At 37.1% G+C, this 27,926-nt stretch overlaps 1 protein-coding gene across 1 annotated transcript in view; it reads right to left on the bottom strand.

Moving 5' to 3' along the window:
• Positions 1–27,926, bottom strand: part of IMMP2L (inner mitochondrial membrane peptidase subunit 2) — a 909,618-nt gene that overhangs the window by 840,716 nt on the left and 40,976 nt on the right. Inside the window, exon 3 of the mRNA XM_060156019.1 lies at positions 25,685–25,821. Within this exon, the coding sequence (XP_060012002.1) occupies positions 25,685–25,819 (135 nt within the window). The 5' untranslated portion in view covers positions 25,820–25,821. The remainder of the gene's footprint in view (positions 1–25,684; positions 25,822–27,926) is intronic.

The raw sequence follows: 27,926 nt of genomic DNA, 5'->3' as shown, positions 1-27,926 counted from the left end.
ATCTGATTCTTATATATTTTTATTACAAATATTTTTGAAGTTTGCTTTCTTCTTAAGTTCCTTAGTGTTTAAGCATCCACTTTATTCACATCACTGTAACTAGACTGCAAGGTTACAATCTGCAAACTTTCTGGTTCAATGCAATAATGCAATTACTACAAAACACTACCATTAAATATGTGTATGGTGTTTCCCTGCTAATAAAACATACTGAGACAGCTATTCAAATTAATAGTTCTAATTAATCACAAAATGAAATAGATGATGTATAATTAATGAAATATTAAATTGATATAAATAAACATTTCTACATAGTAACAAGAAGACAGATTACTATATGTAATCTAAGCCAGCTACATAGATACATCTATGTACTGACACCAAGATACATCTATATACTGATGAATCTTTAACGTCCTCATAAAACTGAATAAGGCCTTCTTATTCACTAGTACATCCTTCTCCATTGCCCAGAAGAAACCACATTTCCCTCTGATATGCCCTCCTGACCCAAAAAGAAGTTCATAGTAAGATGTGTAGCAACAGAAAGAATTTGGTTCAACAAATAAAAAAAGGTTTTTAGGAGGCTGTTGGGATGATTTCCCCAGGTGTACATAACTCCAAAGAGGCCAAACTCCCAAGTAGGTGCAGTGCACAGCAATCTATTCACTTCACGGGTACAATATCTATAAACAAATCTGTGAAAATGAGACCATGGATTTTAAATCCTTCAGCTCTTCATTGCTGAACCTGATACTGCATCATATGAAAAAAAAAAAAAAGCCCCCATTCTAGCAGTACAAGTGGGTATAAAGAGAAATTTTGGTCCATGGGACCTCTGAATTACATAAATCAAAGCTATTAGAATTCAAGAGATCGACTGTGAAGAAAACAATCTATTGAAAGGAATCAAAAAGCACTGTGGCAGATAAAAGGGACAAAAGCATACAATCCTTATATTACTCATCTACTGCTATAAAACAAACTACTCCAAAACTTAAAAGAGTAATCAGCTGTTTGCTCTTGATTCTCTGCATTTAGGCTATGCTAAATGACTAACCAGGTGGTTAGTAAGCTAGTGTGACCTGAGATCATTCAGGCAACTGCAATCATAGAGATAGCAGTGATCCCAGAGGACAAGCTCCACTGTGTAAGCATCTAACAAACCTCTGTAGACATGTTCGCTATAATTCCACTGGCCAAAGGAAGTCATATGGCCAAGCCAAGAGTCAGGGTAGGAGTCTACAAAAGAGCTTGAGAACCAAGAGGCATGGCTTATAGGAGTTGGGGGGAGGGGAGGGGATGTTAATGTAACAATCTATCAAAGTTCTGCCATCTGGACCCAATGAATCACATCCCTCCCACATGCAAACACATGCAACCCTTCCCAGGATTTCCAACACCTCCTCTGACTTTTGCAAAAGGATCAAATTTTATTACCTCATAATATGCATCAGCTCCAAGTATGGATGAGGGTACAACTTGAACACAGCTCATCTTGAATCAGAAGTTTACGAAGCAAAAAGAAAAAATTGTCTGTCCCCCAAATATCCAACATACAATGGAAAGACAGGGGACAGGATAACTACAATAGATTTTAAAAGGGAATAGGAGAAACACAGAAGTCATTTATCCGTACAGGTCTAAAATCCAGCAGCAGATGTTGTCAGAGCCTCCTAACACAGGGACAGGAATATTCTTTTAATTAGGGCCCATTTCTGTTATCTGGAATGGTTTCCTAATCTATTCTTCTCCATGGCTCTTTGCTCTGCCGTCTGGGCTTTGGGGTTCTTTTTAAACAGAAATGCTCCTATTCATAGTAAATTGAGGCCAAGAGGCCTCTTTTTAAACTGACCATCCCTTTTAGTATAAGCCAATTCTAATCTCTTAAAATTTTGTAGACTTCCTATGCATCTAACTAAGGTTCATTCTATTCCCCCTAAAACTATATCCATAAATCTTTCAAACTAGATCTTGCTCTAATTTGGAAGTGTTAGGTTGTTAGGGCACAAAACCCTTAAGATTCTTATCATCTTATCATCTCTTTCATCTAGATAAAAGGATCTACCTTAAATCTTTCTAAGATCTTAATAAAGAGTACTTGATATTTACTCCAGGCCACTTTTTACTTTAAGAACCTTTTGCCTGCCAGAGACTACTAAAGAAACGGTTTTATTTTCCAATACAGAAATTCCTGGACACCCTGTATTTCCTCTAATTTCTGCTTTAAGTTCATTTCTCTCTTCCCATACCTTATACAAAGCTATCAGAAGCCAGTTGACAATTTCAACATTCTGCCTGGATCCTTAAGCCAGATCCGCAAATTCAGTACATACATCTTCTGTATTCTAAGTTCCTGTAAGTGACAGTTTTTAAAATTGTTTCAGAACCATAAAAATGCATCATCATCATTCTAATCTCCAATAACAGTTTCCTCACCACCTCTCCAAATTCCATTAACAGTTGTTTGTCATTTTTCCAGCCTCTGCCAACAATCCCTTTACCGTTTTTCTAGACGTCAACTGCGACCCAGTCCCAAAACCAATGCAACATATTTTAGGATTTTGTTATGGCATCACCTCACTAATAATACCAATTTTAGTTTCAGTCACCTATTGCTGCATGACAAACCATTCCAAAACTGTGCCTTAAAAGAATAACCATTTATTTGATCATGATGCTGCAATTTGGGCTCCACTCAGTGGGGGCAGATCCTCTGCTGCTTTCTCCTGTGGTCACTCATGTGGTTGTAACCATATCGGGCTCAAATGGGGCTGGAAGTCCTAGATGGCCCTAGTCATATGTCAGGTATTTACCTGGGGATTGTTGGCCAGAATGTCTCATTTGTCCTTCAATGTGCCCTCTAGCAAGACAGCCTGAGTTTCTTGCATGTTCCCAGTTCACAAGTGCTCACCATGTTTCCACTTGAATAACATCTGCTGATGTCCCATGGTTAAAGCAAGTCACATGGCCAGAGTCAATGTGGGGGGAACTACACAAATCAATGAGGGACTTATGATTCATTGAGAAGCTATTACTGTAAAAATCTACAAGTCTCCCACCCTAAGTGAATGTGCCATTCTCTCAGCTGACACTCTGTGCTTCCTATCGGTCGTTTTAAAAACTACAGAAATAAAAGATGGTTTATATTGTAAAAAAGAAAGAGAGGAAGGAAGGAAGGAAGGAAGGAAAGAAGGGAGGGAGGAAGAAAATTAGCTGGTAAAACAAGTAAACTAAATAAAGCAAAAAAAATTAACATTCTTAAAATGTCTTAAAAAATTAAAAAACATTCTTAAAGCTACAAAGTGCAGAACACACATTTTAAAGTTTTAATAAAGTAGAAAGATAATATAAAAGTAAAATTAGGAAGAGGAAATAAAAACAAAGTTTATAAACTAGTAAGAAAATCTACAATGAAAATAATATAAATTGATAAAACAATTGGTATGAGATTAGAAACAAGAAAATAAGCTAAAACTAGCACAGATATATGGTAAATAATTCAATAGACAAAAGGATGGGGAATAAAAAATATATTTTTAAAAAATACTAAGAGTTAGAATTCAAAAGCTTAACAAACCAAGGCAATCAGGATTATTCAAGCAAAAGTTGTTCGCATTTTGGCAAATCCCCCAACAATCTGTCATACCCAAGAGCTGGGGCTCTCTGTAAAAAAACAGTTCTCAAACTTGAGCATTTACAGGCTTGTCACAATGCAGATTCCAAGATCCTAGCAGTGATTCTAATTTCATAGATCTGAAATAGGGCTCGGGTACACAGGTAGTGTTAATAAAAAAGGCCCAAGAACCACACTAACTGCAAAAGGGCTTTCTCAGACCATGCGCCTCCTTATCCTTTGTGTTACATTTACTGCTTGAAGCCGTTATGACAAGTGCACATTTAAAATTTCAGAATCAAGAGCTAACATGCTCCACTCCCTTAGTTATAGCTCAATTTGAGCAGCTTCACCCTTTCAATCCTCCCTCCAGCAATAAAGCAGCATTTTTCATATTACAGGTCATGACCAGTGAGTGAGTCGTAGAATCAATTTAATGGGTTGTGACCAGAATAGAAAATATCAGAGGGCATTGCACATAATGATGGTAATTACAGTTTAAGCACTGTTACATGAAACTTTTGTTTCAGTCGTGTGTCTGTGTGTATAATGAAAACCTATAATATGAGTCATGGGCAAAAAGGTTTGAAAATTTCTGCTATAAAGAATATGATGGATTCATCAGGGAGCTAAAAAGTTTTTCAGGTGCAAAGTGCAGAAACGTCCTCAAATTTAAAGGAAAAAAATTTTAATGATGATAATTTCATTTTATCATATTGCTATAGGGTTTAATTATTCAGGCACTTTAATGCTTCAAAGAACAAATTTAATATGCAGTTATTCACCATCCCCTTGAACAGGTAGGTGAGAGAAATATGGTCCCTTTCTTTTAGAAGCTTACAAAGTAATTAGTATTAACCCATAGTTAAGATGACTAGAGGACAATAAAAAAGAATTTATAATCATAAGTTAAATTTACAGGGCTGTAGGATTTCAAATAAATGAATGATGGAATTAGGGAAAGTTGTGTAAAGAAGACAGGACTTGAGTTTACCCTTAAAGGAAGTGTAAGATAAAGAAAAAGCAGACAGGAAAAGGTACAGTATTAAGTCTTGTTGTATAGTCAAACTAGGCTAACTGCCTATAAAAAGAATCCCCAAAGCTCAGTCTATAATACAATAGTGAGTGGATTTACTACACCCACTACTGGGTGTAGTACAATACACCCAGTACTACACCCAGTCATTGGGAAACCCAGGTTCTTTCTATCTTGTAGATCCACCATCTCCTGTGGCCTCCAAGTCCTCACCTGGATCCTCTGCATTCAGCCAGCAGACAGAAGAGAGAGCATGGATTACAAAGAAGGCTTTTATGGGTCAGGCTCATTTTTCTGGTCTTTTTTCACTGGCCAGAACTCAGTCACATTTGACTACTAGGAAAGGAAAAAGTACAGCCTAGGACCAAAATGGTGTACCTCCATTCATCACTAGCTCTCTCTCACAACTAAAACATCCCAGAAGTAATTAACAAATACAGGAAGACTCTGAAAGATGTAAAGAAGATATACTGGAGGCTAGGGACCTTAGGACTTGAGGAGTGACACGGTGGTGAGTTCCCTGGGTTTTCCTTTTGCTTCCCGTGCATCCTAGATGAGGTGCTGGAGAAGCCTGCAACCAGGAATCACCAATAGTCAGGACAAAAAAGCCTGAAGAAGAGCCTATTTTTTACCCAAAAGACTGGAAAAGGATGGCCAAGTGCAACAAAAAAAAACATTTTTTATAATACCTGTCCTAATCCAGCCAAACACCAAAGGAAAAACTGGCCCAACACCGTTGTGTCAGTGGGCTGAGCAGGGACCTAGACTTCCAGCCTCACCCAGCAGCAGTGAGACTGGGCAGGGTCCCTTCACTTCCCCTGACTCAGCAACAAAGAGGTAGAATAAGAGTGCAGGCAGTGCTAATCAGCACACTTTCTCCTACCCCAGTGTTAGTTTGGCAATTTCTTTAAAAATTAAACATAAATGTACCATACAACTTAGCAATTCCACTCCTAGGTATCTGCCCAAGAGAAATGAAAACATGTTTATATAGAACCTGTACACAAATGTCCACAGCAGCATTATTCACAATAATGAAACTGTAGAAACAACCTAAATGTTCATCGACTGGTGAACAGATAAACAAAATGTGATATATCCATACAATGGAATACTATTCAGCAATAAAATTATACCAACTATTGATATATGGTACAACATAGATAAACCTCAAAACACATTATGGTAAGTAAAAGAAGCCGGACAAAAAGACCACATATAATTTGGTTCTATTCACAGGAAATGTCCAGAAAAGGCAAATCTATAAAGCAGATCAGTGGCTGCCTAAGGCAAGGTGGAAGCAAGAATTAACTTCAAACAGGCATGAGGGATCTTGGAAACTTTCTAAAAGGTGATGACTGTACAGTGCTACAAATTCAATAAAAATCATTAAGTCACTCAGAATGGGTATAAACCTGTTTTTTAAAAACTAGATGGAATAAAACAATGAACTACCATGTTATCCATCATCTAGATTCAACATTATGAACTCATGGCCAATCTTGTTTCATCTGTAACCCCACTCCACTTTTCCTCCTCTAATATTAAAATAAATTTCAGCTATTTTATATATATATATATATGTATAGGTATGTATGTATATTTCATTGCAAATTTTATTAGATTCATAGTACAGAAGACAAGGATTTTTAACCTAATCACAATATCATTTTTTTACATCTTAAAAAATATATTAAAGCACACTTTGCTTGACCATTTTAAATAATATTTTGTTGCTTTCTCATATTTTCAGTTTCCTTTTTTACTTCTTTAAACAAACTACATTTAACAGCTGATAGTTCTAATATCTAAAGTCTTTAAGGTCTGATTCTACCAAGGGTTGTTACTGACTCTCGTTTAAAGCACTCACTTCCTTGTATGATATTTTTTACTGTGATATCATGTTCATCAAACTTTGCATGTGCCCAGGAGGACCGCTGATAGCTTCTGCCAGGTGCCTGAGGCTGCCCTAAACCCCTGTCCACTATAAATTACTATCACTGTTTAGGGTTTTTCAGTTACAGTGAAAGAGAATTCAAATCTCAATTCCACATTAGGGCTTTTACTCTGTACTCAGAGACTTGACCATTTTTCTCTCATAACAGATTCTGGTTTTAGTTTATCAGTTCCCCAAAGATGTGTCTCTTCCATGATCCTGAATTTATTCAGAATTTCTGTCCCAACTCTCTACCTTGTATCAGTCCAGGGCTGATCCCCATGTGGCCATTAAAACCAAAACTCTAAGTTACCAGGAAACAACAAATGTCCAGAAGACAGCTGATTTATTTTAATGTGTACTTACTACTCTAGAATGTATTCCCCCTTATGTGTGGTCTCTGGTCATTTCCCTTACCTTCCTGCAAGGTCACTATGCATTTTTAAAGATTTTTAATATTTTTACTTTTTAATGAGTTCTGCATGGGAAATATTTTCAAGCTGTCTATTCTGCTGTCTTTCCAGAAACTGAATTCTAATTCCTTCTTAGAAAATCTATAATCTTCAGTTTAACATAGGGTGTCTTCCATCAACCTGAGTTTCAAACTTTAAAACCTTTCATCTCCCACTTATAATACAAGCTTGACTGAGCTCTGCCCACCAGAGCTACAACCAGCTCTACCCACCACCAGTCCCTCCCATCAGGAAACTTGCACAAGCCTCATAGATAGCCTCATCCACCAGAGGGCAGACAGCAGAAGCAAGAACTACAATCCTGCAGCCTGTGGAACAAAAACCACATTCACAGAAAGACAGACAAGATGAAAGGCAGAGGGCTATATACCACATGAAGGAACAAGATAAAACCCCAGAAAAACAACTAAATGAAGTGGAAATAGGCAACTCTCCAGAAAAAGAATTCAGAATAATGGTAGTGAAGATGATCCAGGACCTCGGATAAAGTATAGAGGCAAAGATCGAGAAGATGCAAGAAATGTTTAACAAAGACTTAGAAGAATTAAAGAAAAAACAAACAGAGATGAACAATACAATAACTGAAATGAAAAATACACTAGAAGGAATTAATACCAGAATAACTGAGGCAGAAGAATGGATAAGTGACATGGCAGACAGAATGGTGGAATTAACGGCAATGGAACAGAATAAAGAAAAAAGGAATGAAAAGAAATGCAGACAGCATAAGAGACATCTAGGACAACATTACACGCAACAACATTCGCATAACAGGGGTCCCAGAAGGAGAAGAGAGACAGAAAGGACCATAGAAAATATCTGAAGAGATTATAGTCTCTTCCCTAACTTCCCTAACATGTGAAAGGAAGTAGCCACCCAAGTCCAGGAAGCACAAAGAGTCCCATACAGGATAAAAACAAGGAGAAACATACCAAGACACACAGTAATCAAACTGGCAAAAATTAAGGACAAAGAAAAATTATTGAGAGCAGGAAGGAAAAAACGACAAATAACATACAAGGGAATTCCCATAAGGTTAACAGCTGACTTCTCAGTAGAAACTCTACAAGCCAGAAGGACTGGCATGATATACTTAAAGTGATGAAAGGGAAGAACCTACAACCAAGATCACTCTACCCAGCAAGGATCTCACTCAGATTCGATGGAGAAATCAAAAGCTTTACAGACAACCAAAAGCTAAGACAACTCAGCACCACCAAACCAGCTCTACAACAAATGCTAAAGGAACTTCTCCAAGGGGGAAACACAAGGGAAGAAAACGACATACAAAAACAAACCCAAAACAATTAAGAAAATGGTAGTAGGAACATACATATCGATAATTACCTTAAACGTGAAGGTATTAAATGCTCCAACAAAAAGACACAGGCTTGTTGAATGGATACAAAAACAAGACCCATATATATGCTGTCTACAAGAGACCCATTTCAGATCTAGGGACACATACAGACAGAAAGTGAGGGGATGGAAAAAGACATTCCATGCAAATGAAAATCTAAAGAAAGCTGGAGTAGCAATACTCATATCAGATAACAGAGACGTAAAAATAAAGAATGTTACAAGAGACAAGGAAGGACACTACATAATGATCAAGGGATCAACCCAAGAAGAAGATATAACAATTAAAAACATATATGCACCCAACATAGGAGCACCTCAATATTAAGGCAACTGCTAACAGCTATAAAAGAGGAAATCAACAGTAACACAATAATAGTGGGGGACTTTTAACACCTCACTTACACCAATAAACAGATCAACCAAACAGAAAATTAATAAGGAAACACAAGCTTTAAGTAACACAATAGACCAGAGAGATTTAATTGATATTTATAGGATATTCCACCAAAAACAGCAGATTAAACTTTCTTCTCAAGTTCGCACAGAACCTTGTCCAGGATAGATCACATCTTGGGTCACAAATCAAGCCTCAGTAAATTTAAGAAAACTGAAATCATATCAAGCATCTTTTGTGACCACAATGCTATGAGATTAGAAATCAATTACAGGGAAAAAAACATAAAAAACACAAACACATGGAGGCTAAACAATATGTTACTAAATAACCAAGAGATCACTAAAAAATAAAAGAGGAAATCAAAAAAATACCTAGAGACAAATGACAATGAAAAAACAACGATCCAAAACCTATGGGATGCAGCTAAAGCAGTTCTAAGAGAGAAGTTTATAGCAATACAAGGCTACCTCAAGAAACAAGAAAAATCTCAAACAATCTTACACCTAAAGGAACTAGAGAAAGAAGAACCAAAAAAACCCAAAGTTAGCAGAAGGAAATAAAGCATAAATATCTGAGCAAAAATAAATGAAATAGAAACAAAGAAAACAGTAGCAAAGATCCATAAAACTAAAAGCTCGTTCTTTGAGAAGATCAACAAAATTGATAAACCATTAGCCAGACTCATCAAGAAAAAGATAGGACTCAAATCAATAAAATCAGAAATGAAAAAAGAGAAGTTACAACAGACACCACAGAAATAAAAAGCAGTCTAAGACACTACTACAAGCAACTCTATGCCAATAAAATGGACAACCTCGAAGAAATGGACAAATTCTTAGAAAGGTATAACCTTCCAAGACTGAACCAAGAAGAAATAGAAAATATAAACAGACCAATCACAAGTAATGAAATTGAAACTGTAATTAAAAATCTTGCAACAGGGCTTCCCTGCTGGTGCAGTGGTTGAGAGTCCGCCTGCTGATGCAGGGGACACGGGTTCGTGCCCCGGTCCGGGAAGATCCCACATGCCACGGAGCGGCTGGGCCCGTGAGCTATGGCTGCTGAGCCTGCGCGTCCGGAGCCTGTGCTCCGCAACGGGAGAGGCCACAACAGTGAGAGGCCCGCGTACCGCAAAAAAAAAAAAATCTTGCAACAAACAAAAGTCCAGGACCAGATGGCTCCACAGGTGAATTCTATCAAACATTTAGAGAAGAGCTAATCCCATCCTTTTCAAAGTCTTCCAAAAAACTGCAGAGGAAGGAGCACTCCCAAACTCATTCTATGAGGCCACCATCACCCTGATACCAAAACCAGATAACCATACTACAGAAAAAGAAAATTATAGACCAATATCACTAATGATCTGTAATTTTCTGCAAATATTATATGTGATATAATATCACTTCAAAAATCCTCAACAAAAAACTAGCAAATAGAATCCAACAACATATTAAAAGGATCACACACCATGATCAAGTGGGATTTATCCCTGGGATGCAAGGATTCTTCAATATATACAAATCAATACATGTGATACACCATATTAACAAATTGAAGAATAAAAACCATATGATCATCTCAATAGATGCAGAAAAGGCTTTTGACAAAATTCAACACCCATTTATGATAAAAACTCTCCAGAAAGTGGGCATAGAGGAAACCTACCTCCACATAATAAAGGTCTTATATGACAAACCCACAGCAAACATCATTCTCAATGGTGAAAATCTGAAAGCATTTCCTCTAAGATCAGGAAAAAGACAAGGTGTCCACTCTCACCACTATTATTCAACATAGTGTTGGAAGCCCTAGCCACAGCAATCAGAGAAGAAAAAGAAATAAAAGGAATACAAGTTGGAAAAGAAGAAGTAAAACTATCACTGTTTGCAGATGACATGATACTATACATAGAGAATCCTAAAAATGCCACCAGAAAACTACTAGAGCTAATCAATGAATTGGTAAACTTGCAGGATACAAAATTAATGCACAGAAATCTCTTGCATTCCTATACACTAATGATGAAAAATCTGAAAGAGAAATTAAGGAAACACTCCCGTTTACCATTGTAACATAAAGAATAAAATATCTAGGAATAAACCTACCTAGGGAGACAAAAGATCTGTACACAGAAAACTATAAGACATTGATGAAAGAAATTAAAGATGATACCAACAGATGGAGAGATATACCATGTTCTTGGATTGGAAGAATCAATATTGTGAAAATGACGATATTACCCAAAGCAATCTACAGATTCAATGCAATTCCTATCAAATTACCAATGGCATTTTTTACAGAACTAGAACAAAACATCATAAAATCTGTATGGAGACACAAAAGACCCTGAATAGCCAACGCAGTCTTGAGGGAAAAAAGCAGAGCTGGAGGAATCAGGCTCCCTGACTTCAGACTATACTACAAAGCTACAGTCATCAAGACAATATGGTACTGGCACAAAAACAGAAATATAGATCAATGGAACAAGATAGAAAGCCCAGAGATAAACCCACGCACCTATGGTCAACTAGTCTATGATAAAGGAGGCAAGGATATACAATGGAGAAAAGACAGTCTCTTCAATAAGTGGTGTTGGGAAAACAGGACAGCTGCATGTAAAAGAATGAAATTAGAACACTCCCTAACTTCATACACAAAAATAAACTCAAAATGCATTAGAGACCTAAATGTAAGACCAGGCACTATAAAACTCTTAGAGGAAAACACAGGACGAACACTGACATAAATCACAAGATCATTTTTGATCCACCTCCTAGAGTAATGGAAATAAAAACAAAAATTAACAAATGGGACCTAATGAAACTTCAAAACTTTTGCACAGCAAAGGAAACTATAAACAAAATGAAAAGACAACCCTCAGAATGGGAGAAAATATTTGCAAACGAATCAAAGGACAAAGGATTAATCTCCAAAATATATAAACAGCTCATGCAGCTCCATATTAAAGAAACCAACACCCCAATCCAAAGATGAGCAGAAGACCTAAATAGACATTTCTCCAAAGAAGACATACAGATGGCCAAGAAGCACATGAAAAGCTGCTCAACATCACTAATTATTAGAGAAATGTACATCAAAACTACAATGAGATATCACTTCACACCAGTTAGAATGGGCATCATCAGAAAATCTACAAACAACAAATGCTGGAGAGGGTGTGGAGAAAAGGGGACCCTCTTGCCCTGTTGGTGGGACTGTAAATTGATACAGCCACTATGGAGAACAGTATGGAAGTTCCTTAAAAAACTAAAAATAGAACTACCATATGACCCAGCAATCCCACTACTGGGCATATACCCAGAGAAAACCATAATTCAAAAAGATACATGCACCCCAATATTCATTGCAGCACTATTTACAATAGCCAGGTCATGGAAGCAACCTAAATGCCCATCAACAGATGGTACATATATACAATGGAATATTACTCAGCCATAGAAAGGAACGAAATTGGGTCATTTGTAGAGATGTGGATGGATCTAGAGACTGTCATACAGAGTGAAGTAAGTCAGAAAGACAAAACAAATATCATATATTAATGCATATATGTGCAACCTAGAAAAATGGTACAGTAGAACTGGTTTGCAGGGCAGAAATTGAGACAAAGATGTAGAGAACAAAAGTATGGACACCAAGGGGGGAAGCAGGGGGAGTGGTGGTGGTGGGATGAATTGGGTGATTGCGATTGACATGTATACACTGTTGTGTATAAAATGAATGAGTAATAAGAACCTGCTCTATAAAAAAATAAATAAAATAAAATTAAAAAAAAATAACATAAGCTTAATTTTTATCTTTGTTTAAATGCCAAATGTACTGGGCTTCCCTCGTGGTGCAGTGGTTGAGAGTCCGCCTGCCGATGCAGAGGACACGGGTTCGTGCCCCTGTCCAGGAAGATCCCACATGCCGCGGAGTGGCTGGGCCCGTGAGCCATGGCCGCTGAGCCTGCGCGTCCAGAGCCTGTGCTCCGCAACGGGAGAGGCCACAACAGTGAGAGGCCCGCGTACCGCAAAAAAAAAAAAAAAAAAACCAAATGTACTATGAAACCATCCCCAAATTAAATAACTTACTAATTACATCATTCAATAAACCAAAACAAAATGGAACGAAATATCTCTGTGAACAGGAATACTATCAGGAGGCATTATAGCACAGTGATAAAGCACAACTTTTATTGGTTATTATTTAGTAAAATGGAAAGCATTATCAGAGTTGGTTCAAATCACTTCTAAAACGTAATAGCTATGTAAGTTAATGTAAATCATATCAAATGTCTGGCCTCAGTTTTCTCAAATGTAAAGTTTAGAACCTGTATCAATATCTCTTAATGTATCAAAAATTCTAGGCATATGAATCTGAATAAAATGTTAAATTTAAATTTTTAATTAAAATTTTTTTAATTTAAAAATCATTACTATACCAATCAGCAAGCATCATGAGTATACTCAGCAGAGCATACAGAAGTACTGTTAAAGGGGCATGATGCATACAGCCTACTCTCAACTGGTTCAGTAACAACGTTTGTGGGTATATATACTCACACATACATATGTGTGAGTATATACACATAGAAACATAGATGCATATATTATATGTTATCTATTATATGTTATATATGGGGGGAGGAAAGGAAAGAAAGAGAAAGGAAGAGAATAAAATCAACCCGGCAAAATACTGAAAACTGGTGAATCTGAGTAGAGAACACATGGGAGTTATCTGTACTACTCTTAACACTTTTCTGTAAATCTAAAATTACTTCAACGTTAAAAAAAGAGAGAGTGCTGTGAAGTCAGTGTTTAAACAACAGACCTAACCCTGGCTATATAGAACAGAAGCTCACTGCTATTCTATCATGGGACGTGAAGAAAATCCATGAAGGGACATTATAAAGTTATCACTCACTCACTGTTTCAGTATCACATATGTTTGTTGCTATAAATACAAACTGATCTATTTAAACTCTCTATTAATGACAGGTTGCAGAACTACATAAAAATGCATAACATCCTAAGGGGTAAAAACCTCAGGTGAGATTTTTGAGCGAAAAGTAATTTGGGAAGAAAGCACACGTGTAAGCTAATAAAGCCTTCCAACATTAACACCTGGCTTCCCTCAAAGTCAGCCTCAGCCAACCAAGGGGACTAAGAGCACAGAGCAGTCAGCATCACAGGAAATGTGTGCCCAGCGGTTCTCAGCATCTTAGAAGCGAAAATTCAGCAGGTAACATAAAACTCCCTAACTCCACCTTAAATTCTGGCATATAAATCACAGTACATCTCTTTTCTTGAGAGTCTATTTGTATCTAGCTTCTCAGAATGTCAAAATAATAGTTACAACCACTATAACCATTGTATATTAAGCCCACTATAGGTTTTAAATTTTTTTAATAAAATAAAATAATGTGACAGAAAGAGAGAAAGAGCATCAGCCTCTTTGCTTGCTTTTTTGATAGAACTTTTAATTTTAAACTCAGCAGGGAACAAGATAATGACTGCAAAGAGCCAGGTAGAAGTCGAAGAGGTTTATTACAAACCAGTTTCTTCAAGATCATTTGCAGGTAGCTGAAAGTCAAGGCAATTTTGAACCAATGAATGTGTGGTATTGATGAATAAAGACCTAAATGCTGATTAGACTCTATTTTCCCTCACATTCTCTAATTTTCTAATCTATTCTGCATAAATCCTTCCCTGAAGTCTGAGTTAGAGAGATAGTATTGTGTAATGTTTTCAAGTATTTTCCCTTCTGGCTATGCAAAATGGTAAAAGGAAAAGGGCATACTACCTAAAAATTGTGTGGCAACTGCAACAAAAACAGGACAATGTCACTTACAATTATTTCTTTCACTTATTTTTTTATGTCTTAAATCTTAATTTTACACATTGAAGGCATACACCTTTTATAAGAACCAGTGACCCTGCTGCAGGCATTCTCACTCAAATAAAATCTAAAATTTTGGTGTGAGATCATTAAACGTTTCCTAGGGTAACTTTTTACTCTAAAAGTCTCTGTAAGCGATTGAACTCCTAATCTGAGTAATTTCATCTCACCAATATAAATTCCCTGTGTAGTTTCAACTGTATGCAGTATCAGTTTTCGTTTCCTGAGTTAAATTAATGTTGAGTAACATGGCATTTCTTTAAAAAAAAAAAAGTGCATCTACTTTCATGGTAACCTTTCAAGCAACCAGTAGAAGTGATTCATGTGCATGAGAAGGGAATAGGTCAGTATGAATAATCATTAACCAACAATATCTGCTAGTGTTCCTTGTGTGCAGAGCATTGCTAAAGTTACATCTCATCCAGTAAAAGGGATATGCCTATATAACTTGATAAAAAATCAAATATTTCATAAATTGAATCCTATTTTCCACTGAATTATATCATTAACTTTATTTGCATTTATGACTTACCTTCAACTAGCTGTGACTCCCCATGTTTGATCACCTCTATCCTTCTAGTCAGATATCTAATGAATTTGTAAATTAATATTGGAAAACCTAACCTCAAAAAAGAACCACTGAGTATTGTTTAAAAAGTAAAGAATTATTTCTTATAAGAGGGAATCCTGAAAATGAGCTTGTCCTATTAAATCTCAAGCCAACAGAATTTTTTTAAAGACATAAAAAGAGTTCTAATGCAAAATTTGTCACTCAAAGTGAATTTCGTGTTGTTATAACAGTATTTATTCAATAAACTCCAAAGGATTGGTATTATATGTCCTTTAAATAAAATTCTAACTTTCATTTCTTGGATTTCCTTAAATAACACATCTACAAGTTGCAGAGTGACCTTTGAAAAAAGCCACACTAAAGTGATGAACCAATTGGCCCTGGGCTATTTCCAACCTAACGGCATCTAAACTGGATCAATCCATTCCAGAATTCAGTGACTCAGAATTTCAATCTATTCCAATTTTGTCGGACTTGGACTACAAAGACTAGGGTCATTCTAGGTAGACTCAAAGGTAAATACAACTTTTTAGATTACCTCTGAAATCAATCGTGTGTCATTGGCATCTTAGTGGCTGTGGTAGATGTACTTACCTATTCACAATTCCTCCTTCCCTCCCCACCTTCGTCATGACTTCCCTGTGGGTGGAATATACTTCCAACTAATTGCTTTGGGGTTTGCCATGTGACTTGTTTTTACCAATGGAATGTGGACAGAAGGGTAGAAGTTCTGAACTGAGGCTTTAAGACATTCTGAGTGTTTCCACTCACCCGCCTGTGTCCTGCTATCACCCATAAGAAGAGCATGCCCCAAGCTGTCACTATTCCTTCAGCAGAGGCTCCAGTGAAAGATACAGGAAGCAGACTGATCCAAACCCTTAGTCTAGAGTGACTACAATCAATCTACAGACCCATGAGTAAGAAATAAAGACCTGTTAAGTAAACCACTGAAATCTTGGGGTTGTTTGTTGCCACAGTAACAAACAAACTTAATACAGTGTCCAACCATAAAAGGTATTATTTTTCTGGTACCACTCTGTCTCAAATTAAAATTTCCAAGTCCATTCTCTAAAATAGTATGCTAAACCAATCAAGTTTTTTCATTTCTGGATGTACCAGGCACTGACCAAACATTTGTCTGACAGCTTGATATCTTCTATATTAAATCTCATCTGAAGATTTATCTGTCAACTAGGATTAGTAATTCTTGAACCTCCTCTGCTAAAGCAAGAGTACCTTGAAGACAGAATCTGTAACTGATTCACCCACCCCTATAGCACCTAAAATAGTTTTGCACATACTAGCCATTTGATAAATGACTCCCTATTCCAACTCTCAGTTACCAGTGCTTATTATTATTTTCCATATCCCAAAATGACCCCGAGTCACAAAATTACTCATATATTTGAAATGACAGAAATGACTAGATATGATCTTTCTACCTGAATACACAGGGGAACTAAAGTACTATGCAATGAATGATGCTCAAGACTGATAACCTACACCAGTAGGAACTCCCTCAAAATGGCACACAGATTCCTTTAATGAATACTGAGATTTAGAATGGATAGCTGGATGATGAATCTCACGGTGCTACATACAAACATGTAGCAGAGATGGGTCGGCGTTCGAGGGTACAATTCCAAGGGAGTTTCCAGAAAGGGGTCCGTGAGCCCCTTCACTGGAGCACTTTTCTGTCTTGAGTCTGTTCATCACTGGTCCTCTGTGCCACTCTGTCTCCTGCTCAGTGTCCCAGTTATCTAATTTTCTCCATCACCCAACTGATCTTTTCTTTTCTTTCCTCTTCTTCACATTTTTCTTCTTTCTTGCCTATTGCTTTTTCTGCCTTCCTTTCATACTTTTAAGCCTTGGTACAAGAAGACATCACCATGGATCCAGAATACTCCTTCTGTTCCACAACAAATCAACCAACTGCAATAACCTGGATATAATGTTCAGGCCTCAGAGTCAATAAAAGCAGATGTGCTCCTTGAAGGAAGCTCAGGGACTTCCAGAGAGCTCCACACACCCTGCCAACTATTTAGTACTTGAATCATTAAAGAAATTTGATAAGAATTTTTTCAAATTTTTTGCCAAAAATTCTGCTGAACCCCATGGTCTAAACATGTTCAGTTATCAAAGCTGTATAGTAGCAAAGATCTCTTCAACTATGCTGAATTAATTAATCACCATATTTCTTATTGCACTTTCAGCTCCTAAATAATTTTAAGTATGATTTAGTGATATCTAATGAAAGTGTAAACAAGTTATCTATTATACTTAAAAGTGGTCTAAAATTCCTAAAATATAGGTCAAACCATAATAAACATACATTTTTTTCCTTTCTTCCCAGAATATTCTTTCCCCTTTTATTCCAAAAATAGCACCCCCTCTTCTTCTGAGAAATGTCACCCTTACCTCACCATGAAAGCCCACAATGTGATTCAAATATACGCTGTCATTTTCTCACTCCAACTAGCCACAGGCTAGGGGTGTGCACCTGTCCAAAGCTGGGCCAGTCATGGCACCCTAATCTTCTGGCCAAAGTTGATCTGTATTTGTATGGGTAAGGGCATATGGCCCAAGATGAATCAATCACAGTCCTTCCTCAAGATTTTTCAAAGTGAAATTAAGGCATAAGGAGAAGTCTCTCTCAGGCGGTGATGAAATTGGCATCTAAAGGCATGAGACCTGCCAGCTGCCATGTGCCCTGCATTGAGAAGAAAGCTGGCCTGAGAGAACTAAGCCAAGATGCAGACAGAAGCAGACGTTGAAATAGAAAAGACTGAGCACCCTGGCAGCATTCAAATCCCTGGTTCCAGTTGTCTCTGACAATTGCCACACTCCTTCCTTTCTCCTAGGTACATCATAAGCCTTCCAATCAATTCCCCTGTAGATCTAAGTCAATTCAAGCTGTTTTTCTGTAACTAGTAGCCAAGGATATTCTACATAATCTACCAAACAAACTACAAGTTAACAAATTTGACTTATTGGGGGTAGTGGTTCAGGAATACTGTAAGAAACTCTAATGTATGTTCAACAAACTTACTATTTAGTTAACAGACGTGGCATTTAAGGATGACACTATTTAACACGTTCTTCACTGGGGATAAGCCTTCTCTTTTCATAAAATGGTTGGTTCCTTGTGTTTTTTTCCTCTGAGCACAAGCCATGAACATGGATGTTCCGTGGGTATACACTGGGCTACAAACATGAAGATTGGGATACTATGATTGCCATATGATCCTCTGGAATGTCATGAGATCCCAGGTTAGGAGGTTTTGTGTTCTGGAAAAATCCATCTAAGGACAGTGAGGGTTGTGTAGCAAGATAGCACTAACTAAACTGGAGAATAATCATTATTCACATGATTATTTGTTACCAAAGGATAATACCTGTGGATGGGTTCAAAGGGATGAAAGGGACCAAAAAGGAATTTCGATGGCTATGGAGAAGGCAGTTTTAATCTCAAATGAAGCATCTGACTCAAAAGCTCAACAAAGAAAGTTTAGCTTTCCCTAAGAATTGGGTCTAAGATAAGGCTGCTAGGAATTCACAATTGAAGAAGTAGGAAATGTAAAAATCCATCTGTGTTCAAAGTATTAAACTGCATTTAGAAATAAAGCCATACACCTGTAAATCCCTCCTCCTATGCCTGCTGTACCCCATGCAATACAATACTTTTGCATTCAACGCAAGTGAACAGTTTGCTTGGGGCTGGTGACCCACCCTAGAGGGAACCTGAGAGACAGGGTTGAGCTTAGAATCCATTGCCCGAGAGAAGGCCCTAAATCACCCTCAAATGATGAAAGCAGAAGTAAATATTCAGACAGCCCTGCTTTAGAACTTTAGCTTCACCCAAAGAGCACACACTCTAAGGATCTCACTGACCACCTGAACTCAGGAAGAGACCTGATTCTCAGTACAATAATTACGATTTTAAAAAAGCAAATTCAGCAGAAGCGGGAGAAACAGAGAGATGGCAGCGAGATAAGGACCTGGCCTGCCAATTCCCACTCTGCAGATGAAGGGGCCACAGGCCAAGAAGTGCAGGTACCTCTAGATGCTGGAAAAATAAATGAGTCCCGCGGGGAACAGCCAGCTCCACTCACCACCAGTCCCTCCCATCAGGAAACTTGCACAAGCCTCATAGATAGCCTCATCCACCAGAGGGCAGACAGCAGAAGCAGGAACTACAATCCTGCAGCCTGTGGAACAAAAACCACATTCACAGAAAGACAGACAAGATGAAAAGGCAGAGGACTATGTACCAGATGAAGGAACAAGATAAAAACCCAGAAAAACAACTAAATGGAGATAGGCAATCATCCAGAAAAAGAATTCAGAATAATGATAGTGAAGATGATCCAGGACCTCGGAAAAAGAATGAAGGCAAAGATCGAGAAGATGCAAGAAATGTTTAACAAAGACTTAGAAGAATTAAAGAAAAAACAAACAGAGATGAACAATACAATAACTGAAATGAAAACTACACTAGAAGGAATCAATACCAGAATAACTGAGGCAGAAGAACAGATAAGTGACCTGGAAGAAACACTGGTGGAATTCACTGCTGCGGAACAGAATAAAGAAAAAGAATGAAAAGAAATGAAGACAGCCTAAGAGACATCGGGGACAACATTAAATGCAACAACATTCACATTATAGGGGTCCTAGACGGAGAAGAGAGAGAGAAAGGACCCGAAAAAATATTTGAAGAGATTATAGTCAAAAACTTCCCTAACATGGGAAAGGAAATAGCCACCCAAGTCCAGAAAGTGCAGAGAGTCCCATACAGGATAAACCCAAGGAGAAACACGCCAAGACACACAGTAATCAAATTGGCAAAAATTAAAGACAAAGAAAAATTATTGAGAGCAGAAAGGAAAAAACGACAAATGACATACAAGGGAACTCCCATAAGGTTAACAGCTAATTTCTCAGCAGAAACTCTATAAGCCAGAGAGAGTAGCATGATATACTTAAAGTGATGAAAGGGGAGAAACTACAACCAAGATCACTCTACCTGGCAAGGATCTCACTCAGATTCAATGGAGAAATCAAAAGCTTTACAGACAACCAAAAGCTAAGACAATTCAGCACCACCAAGCCAGCTATACAACAAATGCTAAAGGAACTTCTCTAAGTGGGAAACACAAGAGAAGAAAAGGACATACACACACAAACCCAAAACAATTAAGAAAATGGTAGTAGGAACATACATATCAATAATTACCTTAAACGTGAAGGGATTAAATGCTCCAACAAAAAGACACAGGCTTGATGAATGGATACAAAAACAAGACCCATATATATGATATCTACAAGGGACCCACTTCAGACCTAGGGACACATACAAACTGAAAGTGAGGGGATGGAAAAAGATATTTCATGCAAATGGAAATCAACAGAAAGCTGGAGTAGCAATACTCATATCTGATAAAATAGACTTTAAAATAAAGAATGTTACAAGAGAAAAGGAAGGACACTACATAATGATCAAGGGATCAATCTAAGAAGATATAACAATTATAAACATATATGCACCCAACAAGGAGCACCTCAATATTAAGGCAACTGCTAACAGCTATAAAAGAGGAAATTGACAGTAACACAATAATAGTGGGGGACTTTAACACCTCACTTACACGAATAAACAGATCAACCAAACAGAAAATTAATACGGAAACACAAGCTTTAAACAACACAACAGACCAGATAGATTTAATTGATATTTACAGGACATTCCATCCAAAAACAGCAGATTACACTTTCTTCTCAAGTGCGAACGGGACCTTGTCCAGGATAGATAACATCTTGGGTCACAAATCAAGCCTCAGTAAATTTAAGAAAACTGAAATCATATCATGCATCTTTTCAGACCACAACACTATGAGATTAGAAATCAATTACAGGGAAAAAAACACAAACACATGGAGGCGAAACAATACGTCACTAAAAAACCAAGAGATCACTGAAGAAATCAAAGAGGAAATCAAAAAATGCCTAGAAACAATAGACAATGAAAACATGACGAGCCAAAACCTATGGGATGGAGCTAAAGCAGTTCTAAGAGGGAAGTTTATAGCAATACAAGCCTACCTCGAGAAACAACAAAAATCTCATATAAACAATCTAACCTTACACCTAAAGGAACTAGAGAAAGAAGAACAAAAAAAACCCAAAGTTAGCAGAAGGAAAGAAATCATAAAGATCAGAGTGGAAATAAATGAAATAGAAACAAAGAAAACAATAGCAGAGATCCATAAAACTAAAAGCTGGTTCTTTGAGAAGATAAACAAAATTGATAAACCATTAGCCAGACTCATCAAGAAAAAGAGGGAGAGGACTCAAATCAATAACATTAGAAATGAAAAAGGAGAAGACACCTCAGACAACACAGAAATACAAAGCATCCTAAGAGACTACTACAAGCAGCTCTATGCCAATAAAATGGACAACCTGGAAGAAATGGACAAATTCTTAGAAAGGTATAACCTTCCAAACTGAAGCAGGAAGAAACAGAAAATATGAACTGACCAATCACAAGTAAAGAAATTGAAACTGTGATTAAAAATCTTCCAGCAAACAAAAGCCCAGGACCAGATGGCTTCACAGGTGAATTCTATCAAACATTTAGAGAAGAGCTAACACCCATCCTCCTCAAAGTCTTCCAAAAAACTGCAGAGGAAGGAACACTCCTAAACTCATTCTATGAGGTCACCATCACCCTGATACCAAAACCAGACAAAGACACTACAAGAAAAGAATATTACAGACCAATATCATTGATGAATATAGATGCAAAAATCCTCAACAAAATACTAGCAAACAGAATCCAACAACACATTAAAAGAATCATACACCATGATCAAGTGGGATTTATCCCAGGGATGCAAGGATTCTTCAATATATGCCAATCAATCAGTGTGAAACACCATATTAACAAATTGAAGAATAAAATCCATATGATCATGTCAATAGATGCAGAAAAAGCTTCTGACAAAATTCTACACCCATTTATGATAAAAAATCTCCAGAAAGTGGGCACAGAGGGAACCTACATCCACATAATAAAGGCCATATACAACAAACCCACAGCAAACATCATTCTCAATGGTGAAAATCTGAAAGCATTTCCTCTAAGATCAGGAAAAAGACAAGGATGTCCACTCTCTCCACTATTATTCAACATAGTGTTGGAAGTCTTAGCCATGGCTAACAGAGAAGAAAAAGAAATAAAAGGAATACAAATTGGAAAAGAAGTAAAACTGTTACTGTTTGCAGATGACATGATGCTATACATAGAGAATCCTAAAAATGCCACCAGAAAACTACTAGACCTAATCAATGAATTTGGTAAACTTGCAAGATACAAATTAATGCACAGAAATCTCTTGCATTCCTATACACTAATGATGAAAAATCTGAAAGAGAAATTAAGGAAACACTCCCATTTACCATTGCAACAAAAAGAATAAAATATCTAGGAATAAACCTACCTAGGGAGACAAAAGACCTGTATGCAGAAAACTATAAGACACTGATGAAAGAAATTAAAGATGATACCAACAGATGGAGAGATGTGCCATGTTCTTGGATTGGAAGAATCAATATTGCGAAAATGACTATACTACCCAAAGCAATCTACAGATTCAGTGCAATTCCTATCAAATTACCAATGGCATTTTTTACAGAACTAGAACAAAAAATCTTAAAATTTGTATGGAGACACAAAAGACCCTGAATAGCCAACGCAGTCTTGAGGGAAAAAAGCAGAGCTGGAGGAGTCAGGCTCCCTGACTTCAGACTATACTACAAAGCTACAGTCATCAAGACAATATGGTACTGGCACAAAAACAGAAATATAGATCAATGGGACAAGATATAAAGCCCAGAGATAAACTCATGCACCTATGGTCAACTAATCTATGACAAAAGAGGCAAGGATATACAATGGAGAAAAGACAGTCTCTTCAATAAGTGGTGCTGGGAAAACTGGACAGCTACATGTAAAAGAATGAAATTAGAACACTCCCTAACTTCATACACAAAAATAAACTCAAAATGGATTAGAGACCTAAATGTAAGACCGGACACTCTAAAACTCTAAGAGGAAAACATAGGAAGAACGCTCTTTGATATAAATCACAGCAGGATCATTTTTGATCCACCTCCTAGAGTAATGGAAATAAAAACAAAAATAAACAAAGGGACCTAATGAAACTTCAAAGCTTTTGCATAGCAAAGGAAACCATAAACAAGATGAAAAGACAACCCTCAGAATGGAAGAAAATATTTGCAAATGAATCAAAGGACAAAGGATTAATCTCCAAAATATATAAACAGCTATATATATATATATATATATATATATATTTTTTTTTTTTTTTTTTTTTGCGGTACACGGGCCTCTCACTCTTGTGGCCTCTCCCGTTGCAGAGCACAGGCTCCAGAAGCACAGGCTCAGCAGCCATGGCTCATGGGCCCAGCCGCTTTGTGGCACATGGGATCTTCCCGGACTGGAGCACGAACCCACGTCCCCTGCATCGCAGGCAGACTCCCAAGCACGGCGCCACCAGGGAAGCCCACAGCTCAATATCAAAAGAACAAACCAATCCAAAAATGGGCAGAAAACCTAAATAGACATTTCTCCAAAGAGGACATACAGATGGCCAAGAAGCACATGAAAAGCTGCTCAACATCACTAATTATTAGAGAAATGCAAATCAAAACTACAATGAGATATCACCTCACACCAGTTAGAATGGGCATCATCAGAAAATCTACAAACAACAAATGCTGGAGAGGGTGCGGAGTAAAGGGAAACCTCTTGCATTGGTGGTGGGATTGTAAATTGATACAGCCACTATGGACAACAGTATGGAGGTTCCTTAAAAAACTAGAAATAGAACTACCATACGATCCAGCAATCCCACTACTGGGCATATACCCAGGGAAAACCATAATCCAAAAAGACACATGCACCCCAATGTTCACTGCAGCACTATTTACAATAGCCAGGTCATGGAAGCAACCTAAATGCCCATCGACAGATGAATGGATAAAGAAAATATGGTACATATCTACAATCGAATATTACTCAGCCATAAAAAGGAACGAAATTGGGTCATTTGTAGAGATGTGGATGGATCTAGAGGCTGTTACACAGAGAGAAGTAAGTCAGAAACAGAAAAACAAATATTGTATATTAACACATATATGTGGAACCTAGAAAAATGGTACAGATGAACCGGTTTGTAGGGCAGAAATTGAGACACAGATGTAGAGAAGAAATGTATGGACACCAAGGGGGGAAAGTGGCAGGGTGTGGGGATGGTGGTGGGATGAACTGGGCGATTGGGATTGACATGTATACACTGATGTGTATAAAATTGATGACTAATAAGAACCTTCTGTATAAAAAAAATAAATAAAATAAAATTCAAAAAATTTTTAAAAAAGGAAATTCATTCTAACTCCTCAGAGCTGATGTCTATGCCCTCACCCAGTTCTAAGACAAAAAGAAAAAAAGTAAGCTGTTTATTCTCTGTATAATTTTAATCTTTTAGAAGCTTACACATTCATTTTATTTATGTTTTATACACATATTGAGCACAACGCATGAACTTAATACATGCTAATAACAGAAGAAAATAAATTATATTACAAAATGCAAATTCTTCTTAGTTGCATAAACTTACTTAAACAGCTAGGTTCCAGACATCAATTTTAGAATAATCGAGTTTTCTCTAAGTTACTCCAGAAGACTATTTGCATATAACTTTTGGAAATCTCCACTCCAAATTTCTTTCAATGTAAATAGTACTTAATGTTTTCAATCAGCAACAGGCTTAAAGAATACACTAGAATATCTGAGATCAGTGCTCTAGACTTTTCTACCTATCAGAAGTGTGTGTGTGTATGTATGTATGTGTGTGTGTGTGTGTGTGTGTGTGTGTGTGTGTGTAACAATAGAGTAACTGAATTTGAGCCAAATCCATCTTGCAGCTGTACTAATAATTTGATCCTAAAAGGATATTTAAGTATGTATTCAAATATGGATAACTTAAAAATCTTAAAATCTCAAGCCACAGCCACAAAAAATGGTATCATGTAGTAAAATTTCTTTAGAATCTCCATTTACAATTCCAAAAAACAAAAGCCACAGATACAGAGAACTATCTGATAGCTAATTTTATTCACCTCTGCTCTTATTTTAATATGACTACATTAAAAAACCTTGTAAAGAAATTTAGCAATGTTAAATTTCAGTTCAAGGCCTTTTTAAAACCTTTCAGTTCCAGCATAGAGATAATACACAGAAATATCATTTCTAATGCCTAAGAAACAGTGAAGCATGTGCTTTAAAGAACGAAGTCATATTAGTCTCACCTGCATTGATGCTCCTTCCACTCTTGCCACACAGGCAACCTGATCCAGGAAAGTCACTGCCACAGGCACCGCCACAAAGAAGCCTTTACAAAATGCCTTGAAGTATCTCTTCACCCAGCCTTGAGACAGTGCCATACCTAAAAGCACAAAGAAAACAAATATGAAATTAGCCTCAATAAGGTAAAAAAGAAAAACATAAAAACAGCCCAAGAAAAATAAGAGTTAAGAAAAAGCAACCTCATCTCAATATGTTTCACACTCATCCCTATAACCATTGGAATAAATTTGACTTAAAATCCCAAAGGCAAATCCATTAACTTAGGTTAACTCTTTTCAGTAGCTCAAGTAGCTTACTAATTTCAATAGAAAACTTCTCCTCACAAAGCAATGAGTTAGAAAAAAAATAAGCATTCCAAAAGTAAATCCTTTCCTGTTGCTGACTATGGTGGAGATGCTCCTTAAAGCCCTGATATCTGTTCTCTTCTGCAATAATAGAAGTTCTAGTGGGACACATGGCTGCCCAGCCTCCCTTGCAGCTAAGTGTGACCATGTGACTATGTATGATGAATGGCATATGAGCAGCAATTACATACTTCCACACTGTGCCCTTAAAAGAAGTATGCCCTCCACTTTCTGTTCCCATTTTGTGATACCTGTGATAAGGACGTGGTTGTAGGATCAGGAATAGCCATCTCAAGTTAAAGATGGCAAAGCAACAAAAGAGAAGGGTCCTAGGTCCCCAGCACCATGCAGACACTGTCATTGCCCTGCATCGCTTACACTCGAGCTGTTAATTAAGAGGTAAATCATTTTCCATCATATTTAAGCCAATGCTATAGGGCCTATGTTATAGCAGCCAGACTGATCCTAACTAATACAACAATGAAATCTACGAAAAATCAAGAAAAAAAATCACTGCATATGAATTCAATACAGAAAATTATCAACCCTCACTTAGCCCTGTAACTTAATTTTCAGATTTCAGATTGCCTAGCTAAGGCAATCCTTAAACTGTCTCAAGCAATGAAAAACAAAATATTGAGAGATCAAAATATGCTACCCTAGAAGATCCAATGGACCCAAACTCAGTCCAACAGATGAAGAATCTTCCTGGCTGGAAAAGACAAATGACCAGTTTGTTCACCAGTTTCTCAAAACAATACTTATTCATACTGTGTAACAGACTATAATTTTTGTCTGTTTTATTTCTTGAACAGGACTAGATAGATACAGGGAGACCGGATTATTCTAGCAGTCCAGGGCAAGAGATGATGGTAGGATGGATTATGGTGGTGGTGGTGGTGGTGGAGAGGGACCAACATGGGCAAACTTATATACCTATTTTGGAAGTTAAACTGACAGGATTGAAAATGGATGGGCAAGGGCTGGGGAGAGGAGAGGAGACAAGAAAACTGTCAAGGGGTAGTTGTGACCTATCCAAGCACTGTTATTTTGTCATTCCCTTGGATTGCATTCCAAAGTACTAAAAACATGCTCATGATTCAATTCCTCAAACTTCTAATAAGTACAAGGTCATAAGGTGGGTGCTAGGGATACAGGAGTGAAAAGTAGATACAGTCCTTGCACTCAAGGAGTTACAAAGTGCCACGGAAGACTGCCCTTAAACAAATATTTCCAATGGAAATGAGCATTAAAATGGGCCAATGTCTCTGGAGCACAGGAACATGGAGCAAGGAAGTCTATCCATCAGAAAATGATTCAGGAAGGTCTCTCAAAGGAAATGGCATTTGAGGTGAGACCTGGGCTCTTCAGCAAAAGGGGCAGCATGTATGAAGTCTTGAGAGCAAAATAAAATATGGTTATTATAGAAACTAAAAGAAGTTCAGTTTGGATGGAGTATACACAAACTTTACCATGTTAATTCTCAATTTTTAATTCAGTAAACATTTATTTATTGCCTGCTAAACACCAATGCTAAGTGCAGAGGATATAAAGACAGCTACATATACAGTATAATATCATTTAAAAACTCTCACTAAATATATTTTCTATATAAATGTATGCATATAAAAGCATTTTAAATAGTTATCTGAAGTATTGTTTTAATCATTTAATAAACACCCATATGTCACTTGAATAATTATTAAAATATAGAGAGACATAAAAAAGCAGGTTTACCAAAATGCTAAAAATGGTTCATTCTAGATGTTGAGAAAGTAGATGATGAACTATTTTCTTCTTTGAACTTCAGTTGGTTTCTAATATTTAAAAAAGAAAGATG

This window comes from Lagenorhynchus albirostris, chromosome 8 (genome assembly GCF_949774975.1).
Source record: "Lagenorhynchus albirostris chromosome 8, mLagAlb1.1, whole genome shotgun sequence".
NCBI lineage: Eukaryota > Metazoa > Chordata > Mammalia > Artiodactyla > Delphinidae > Lagenorhynchus > Lagenorhynchus albirostris.
This window is presented reverse-complemented; position numbering and strand designations above follow the sequence as displayed.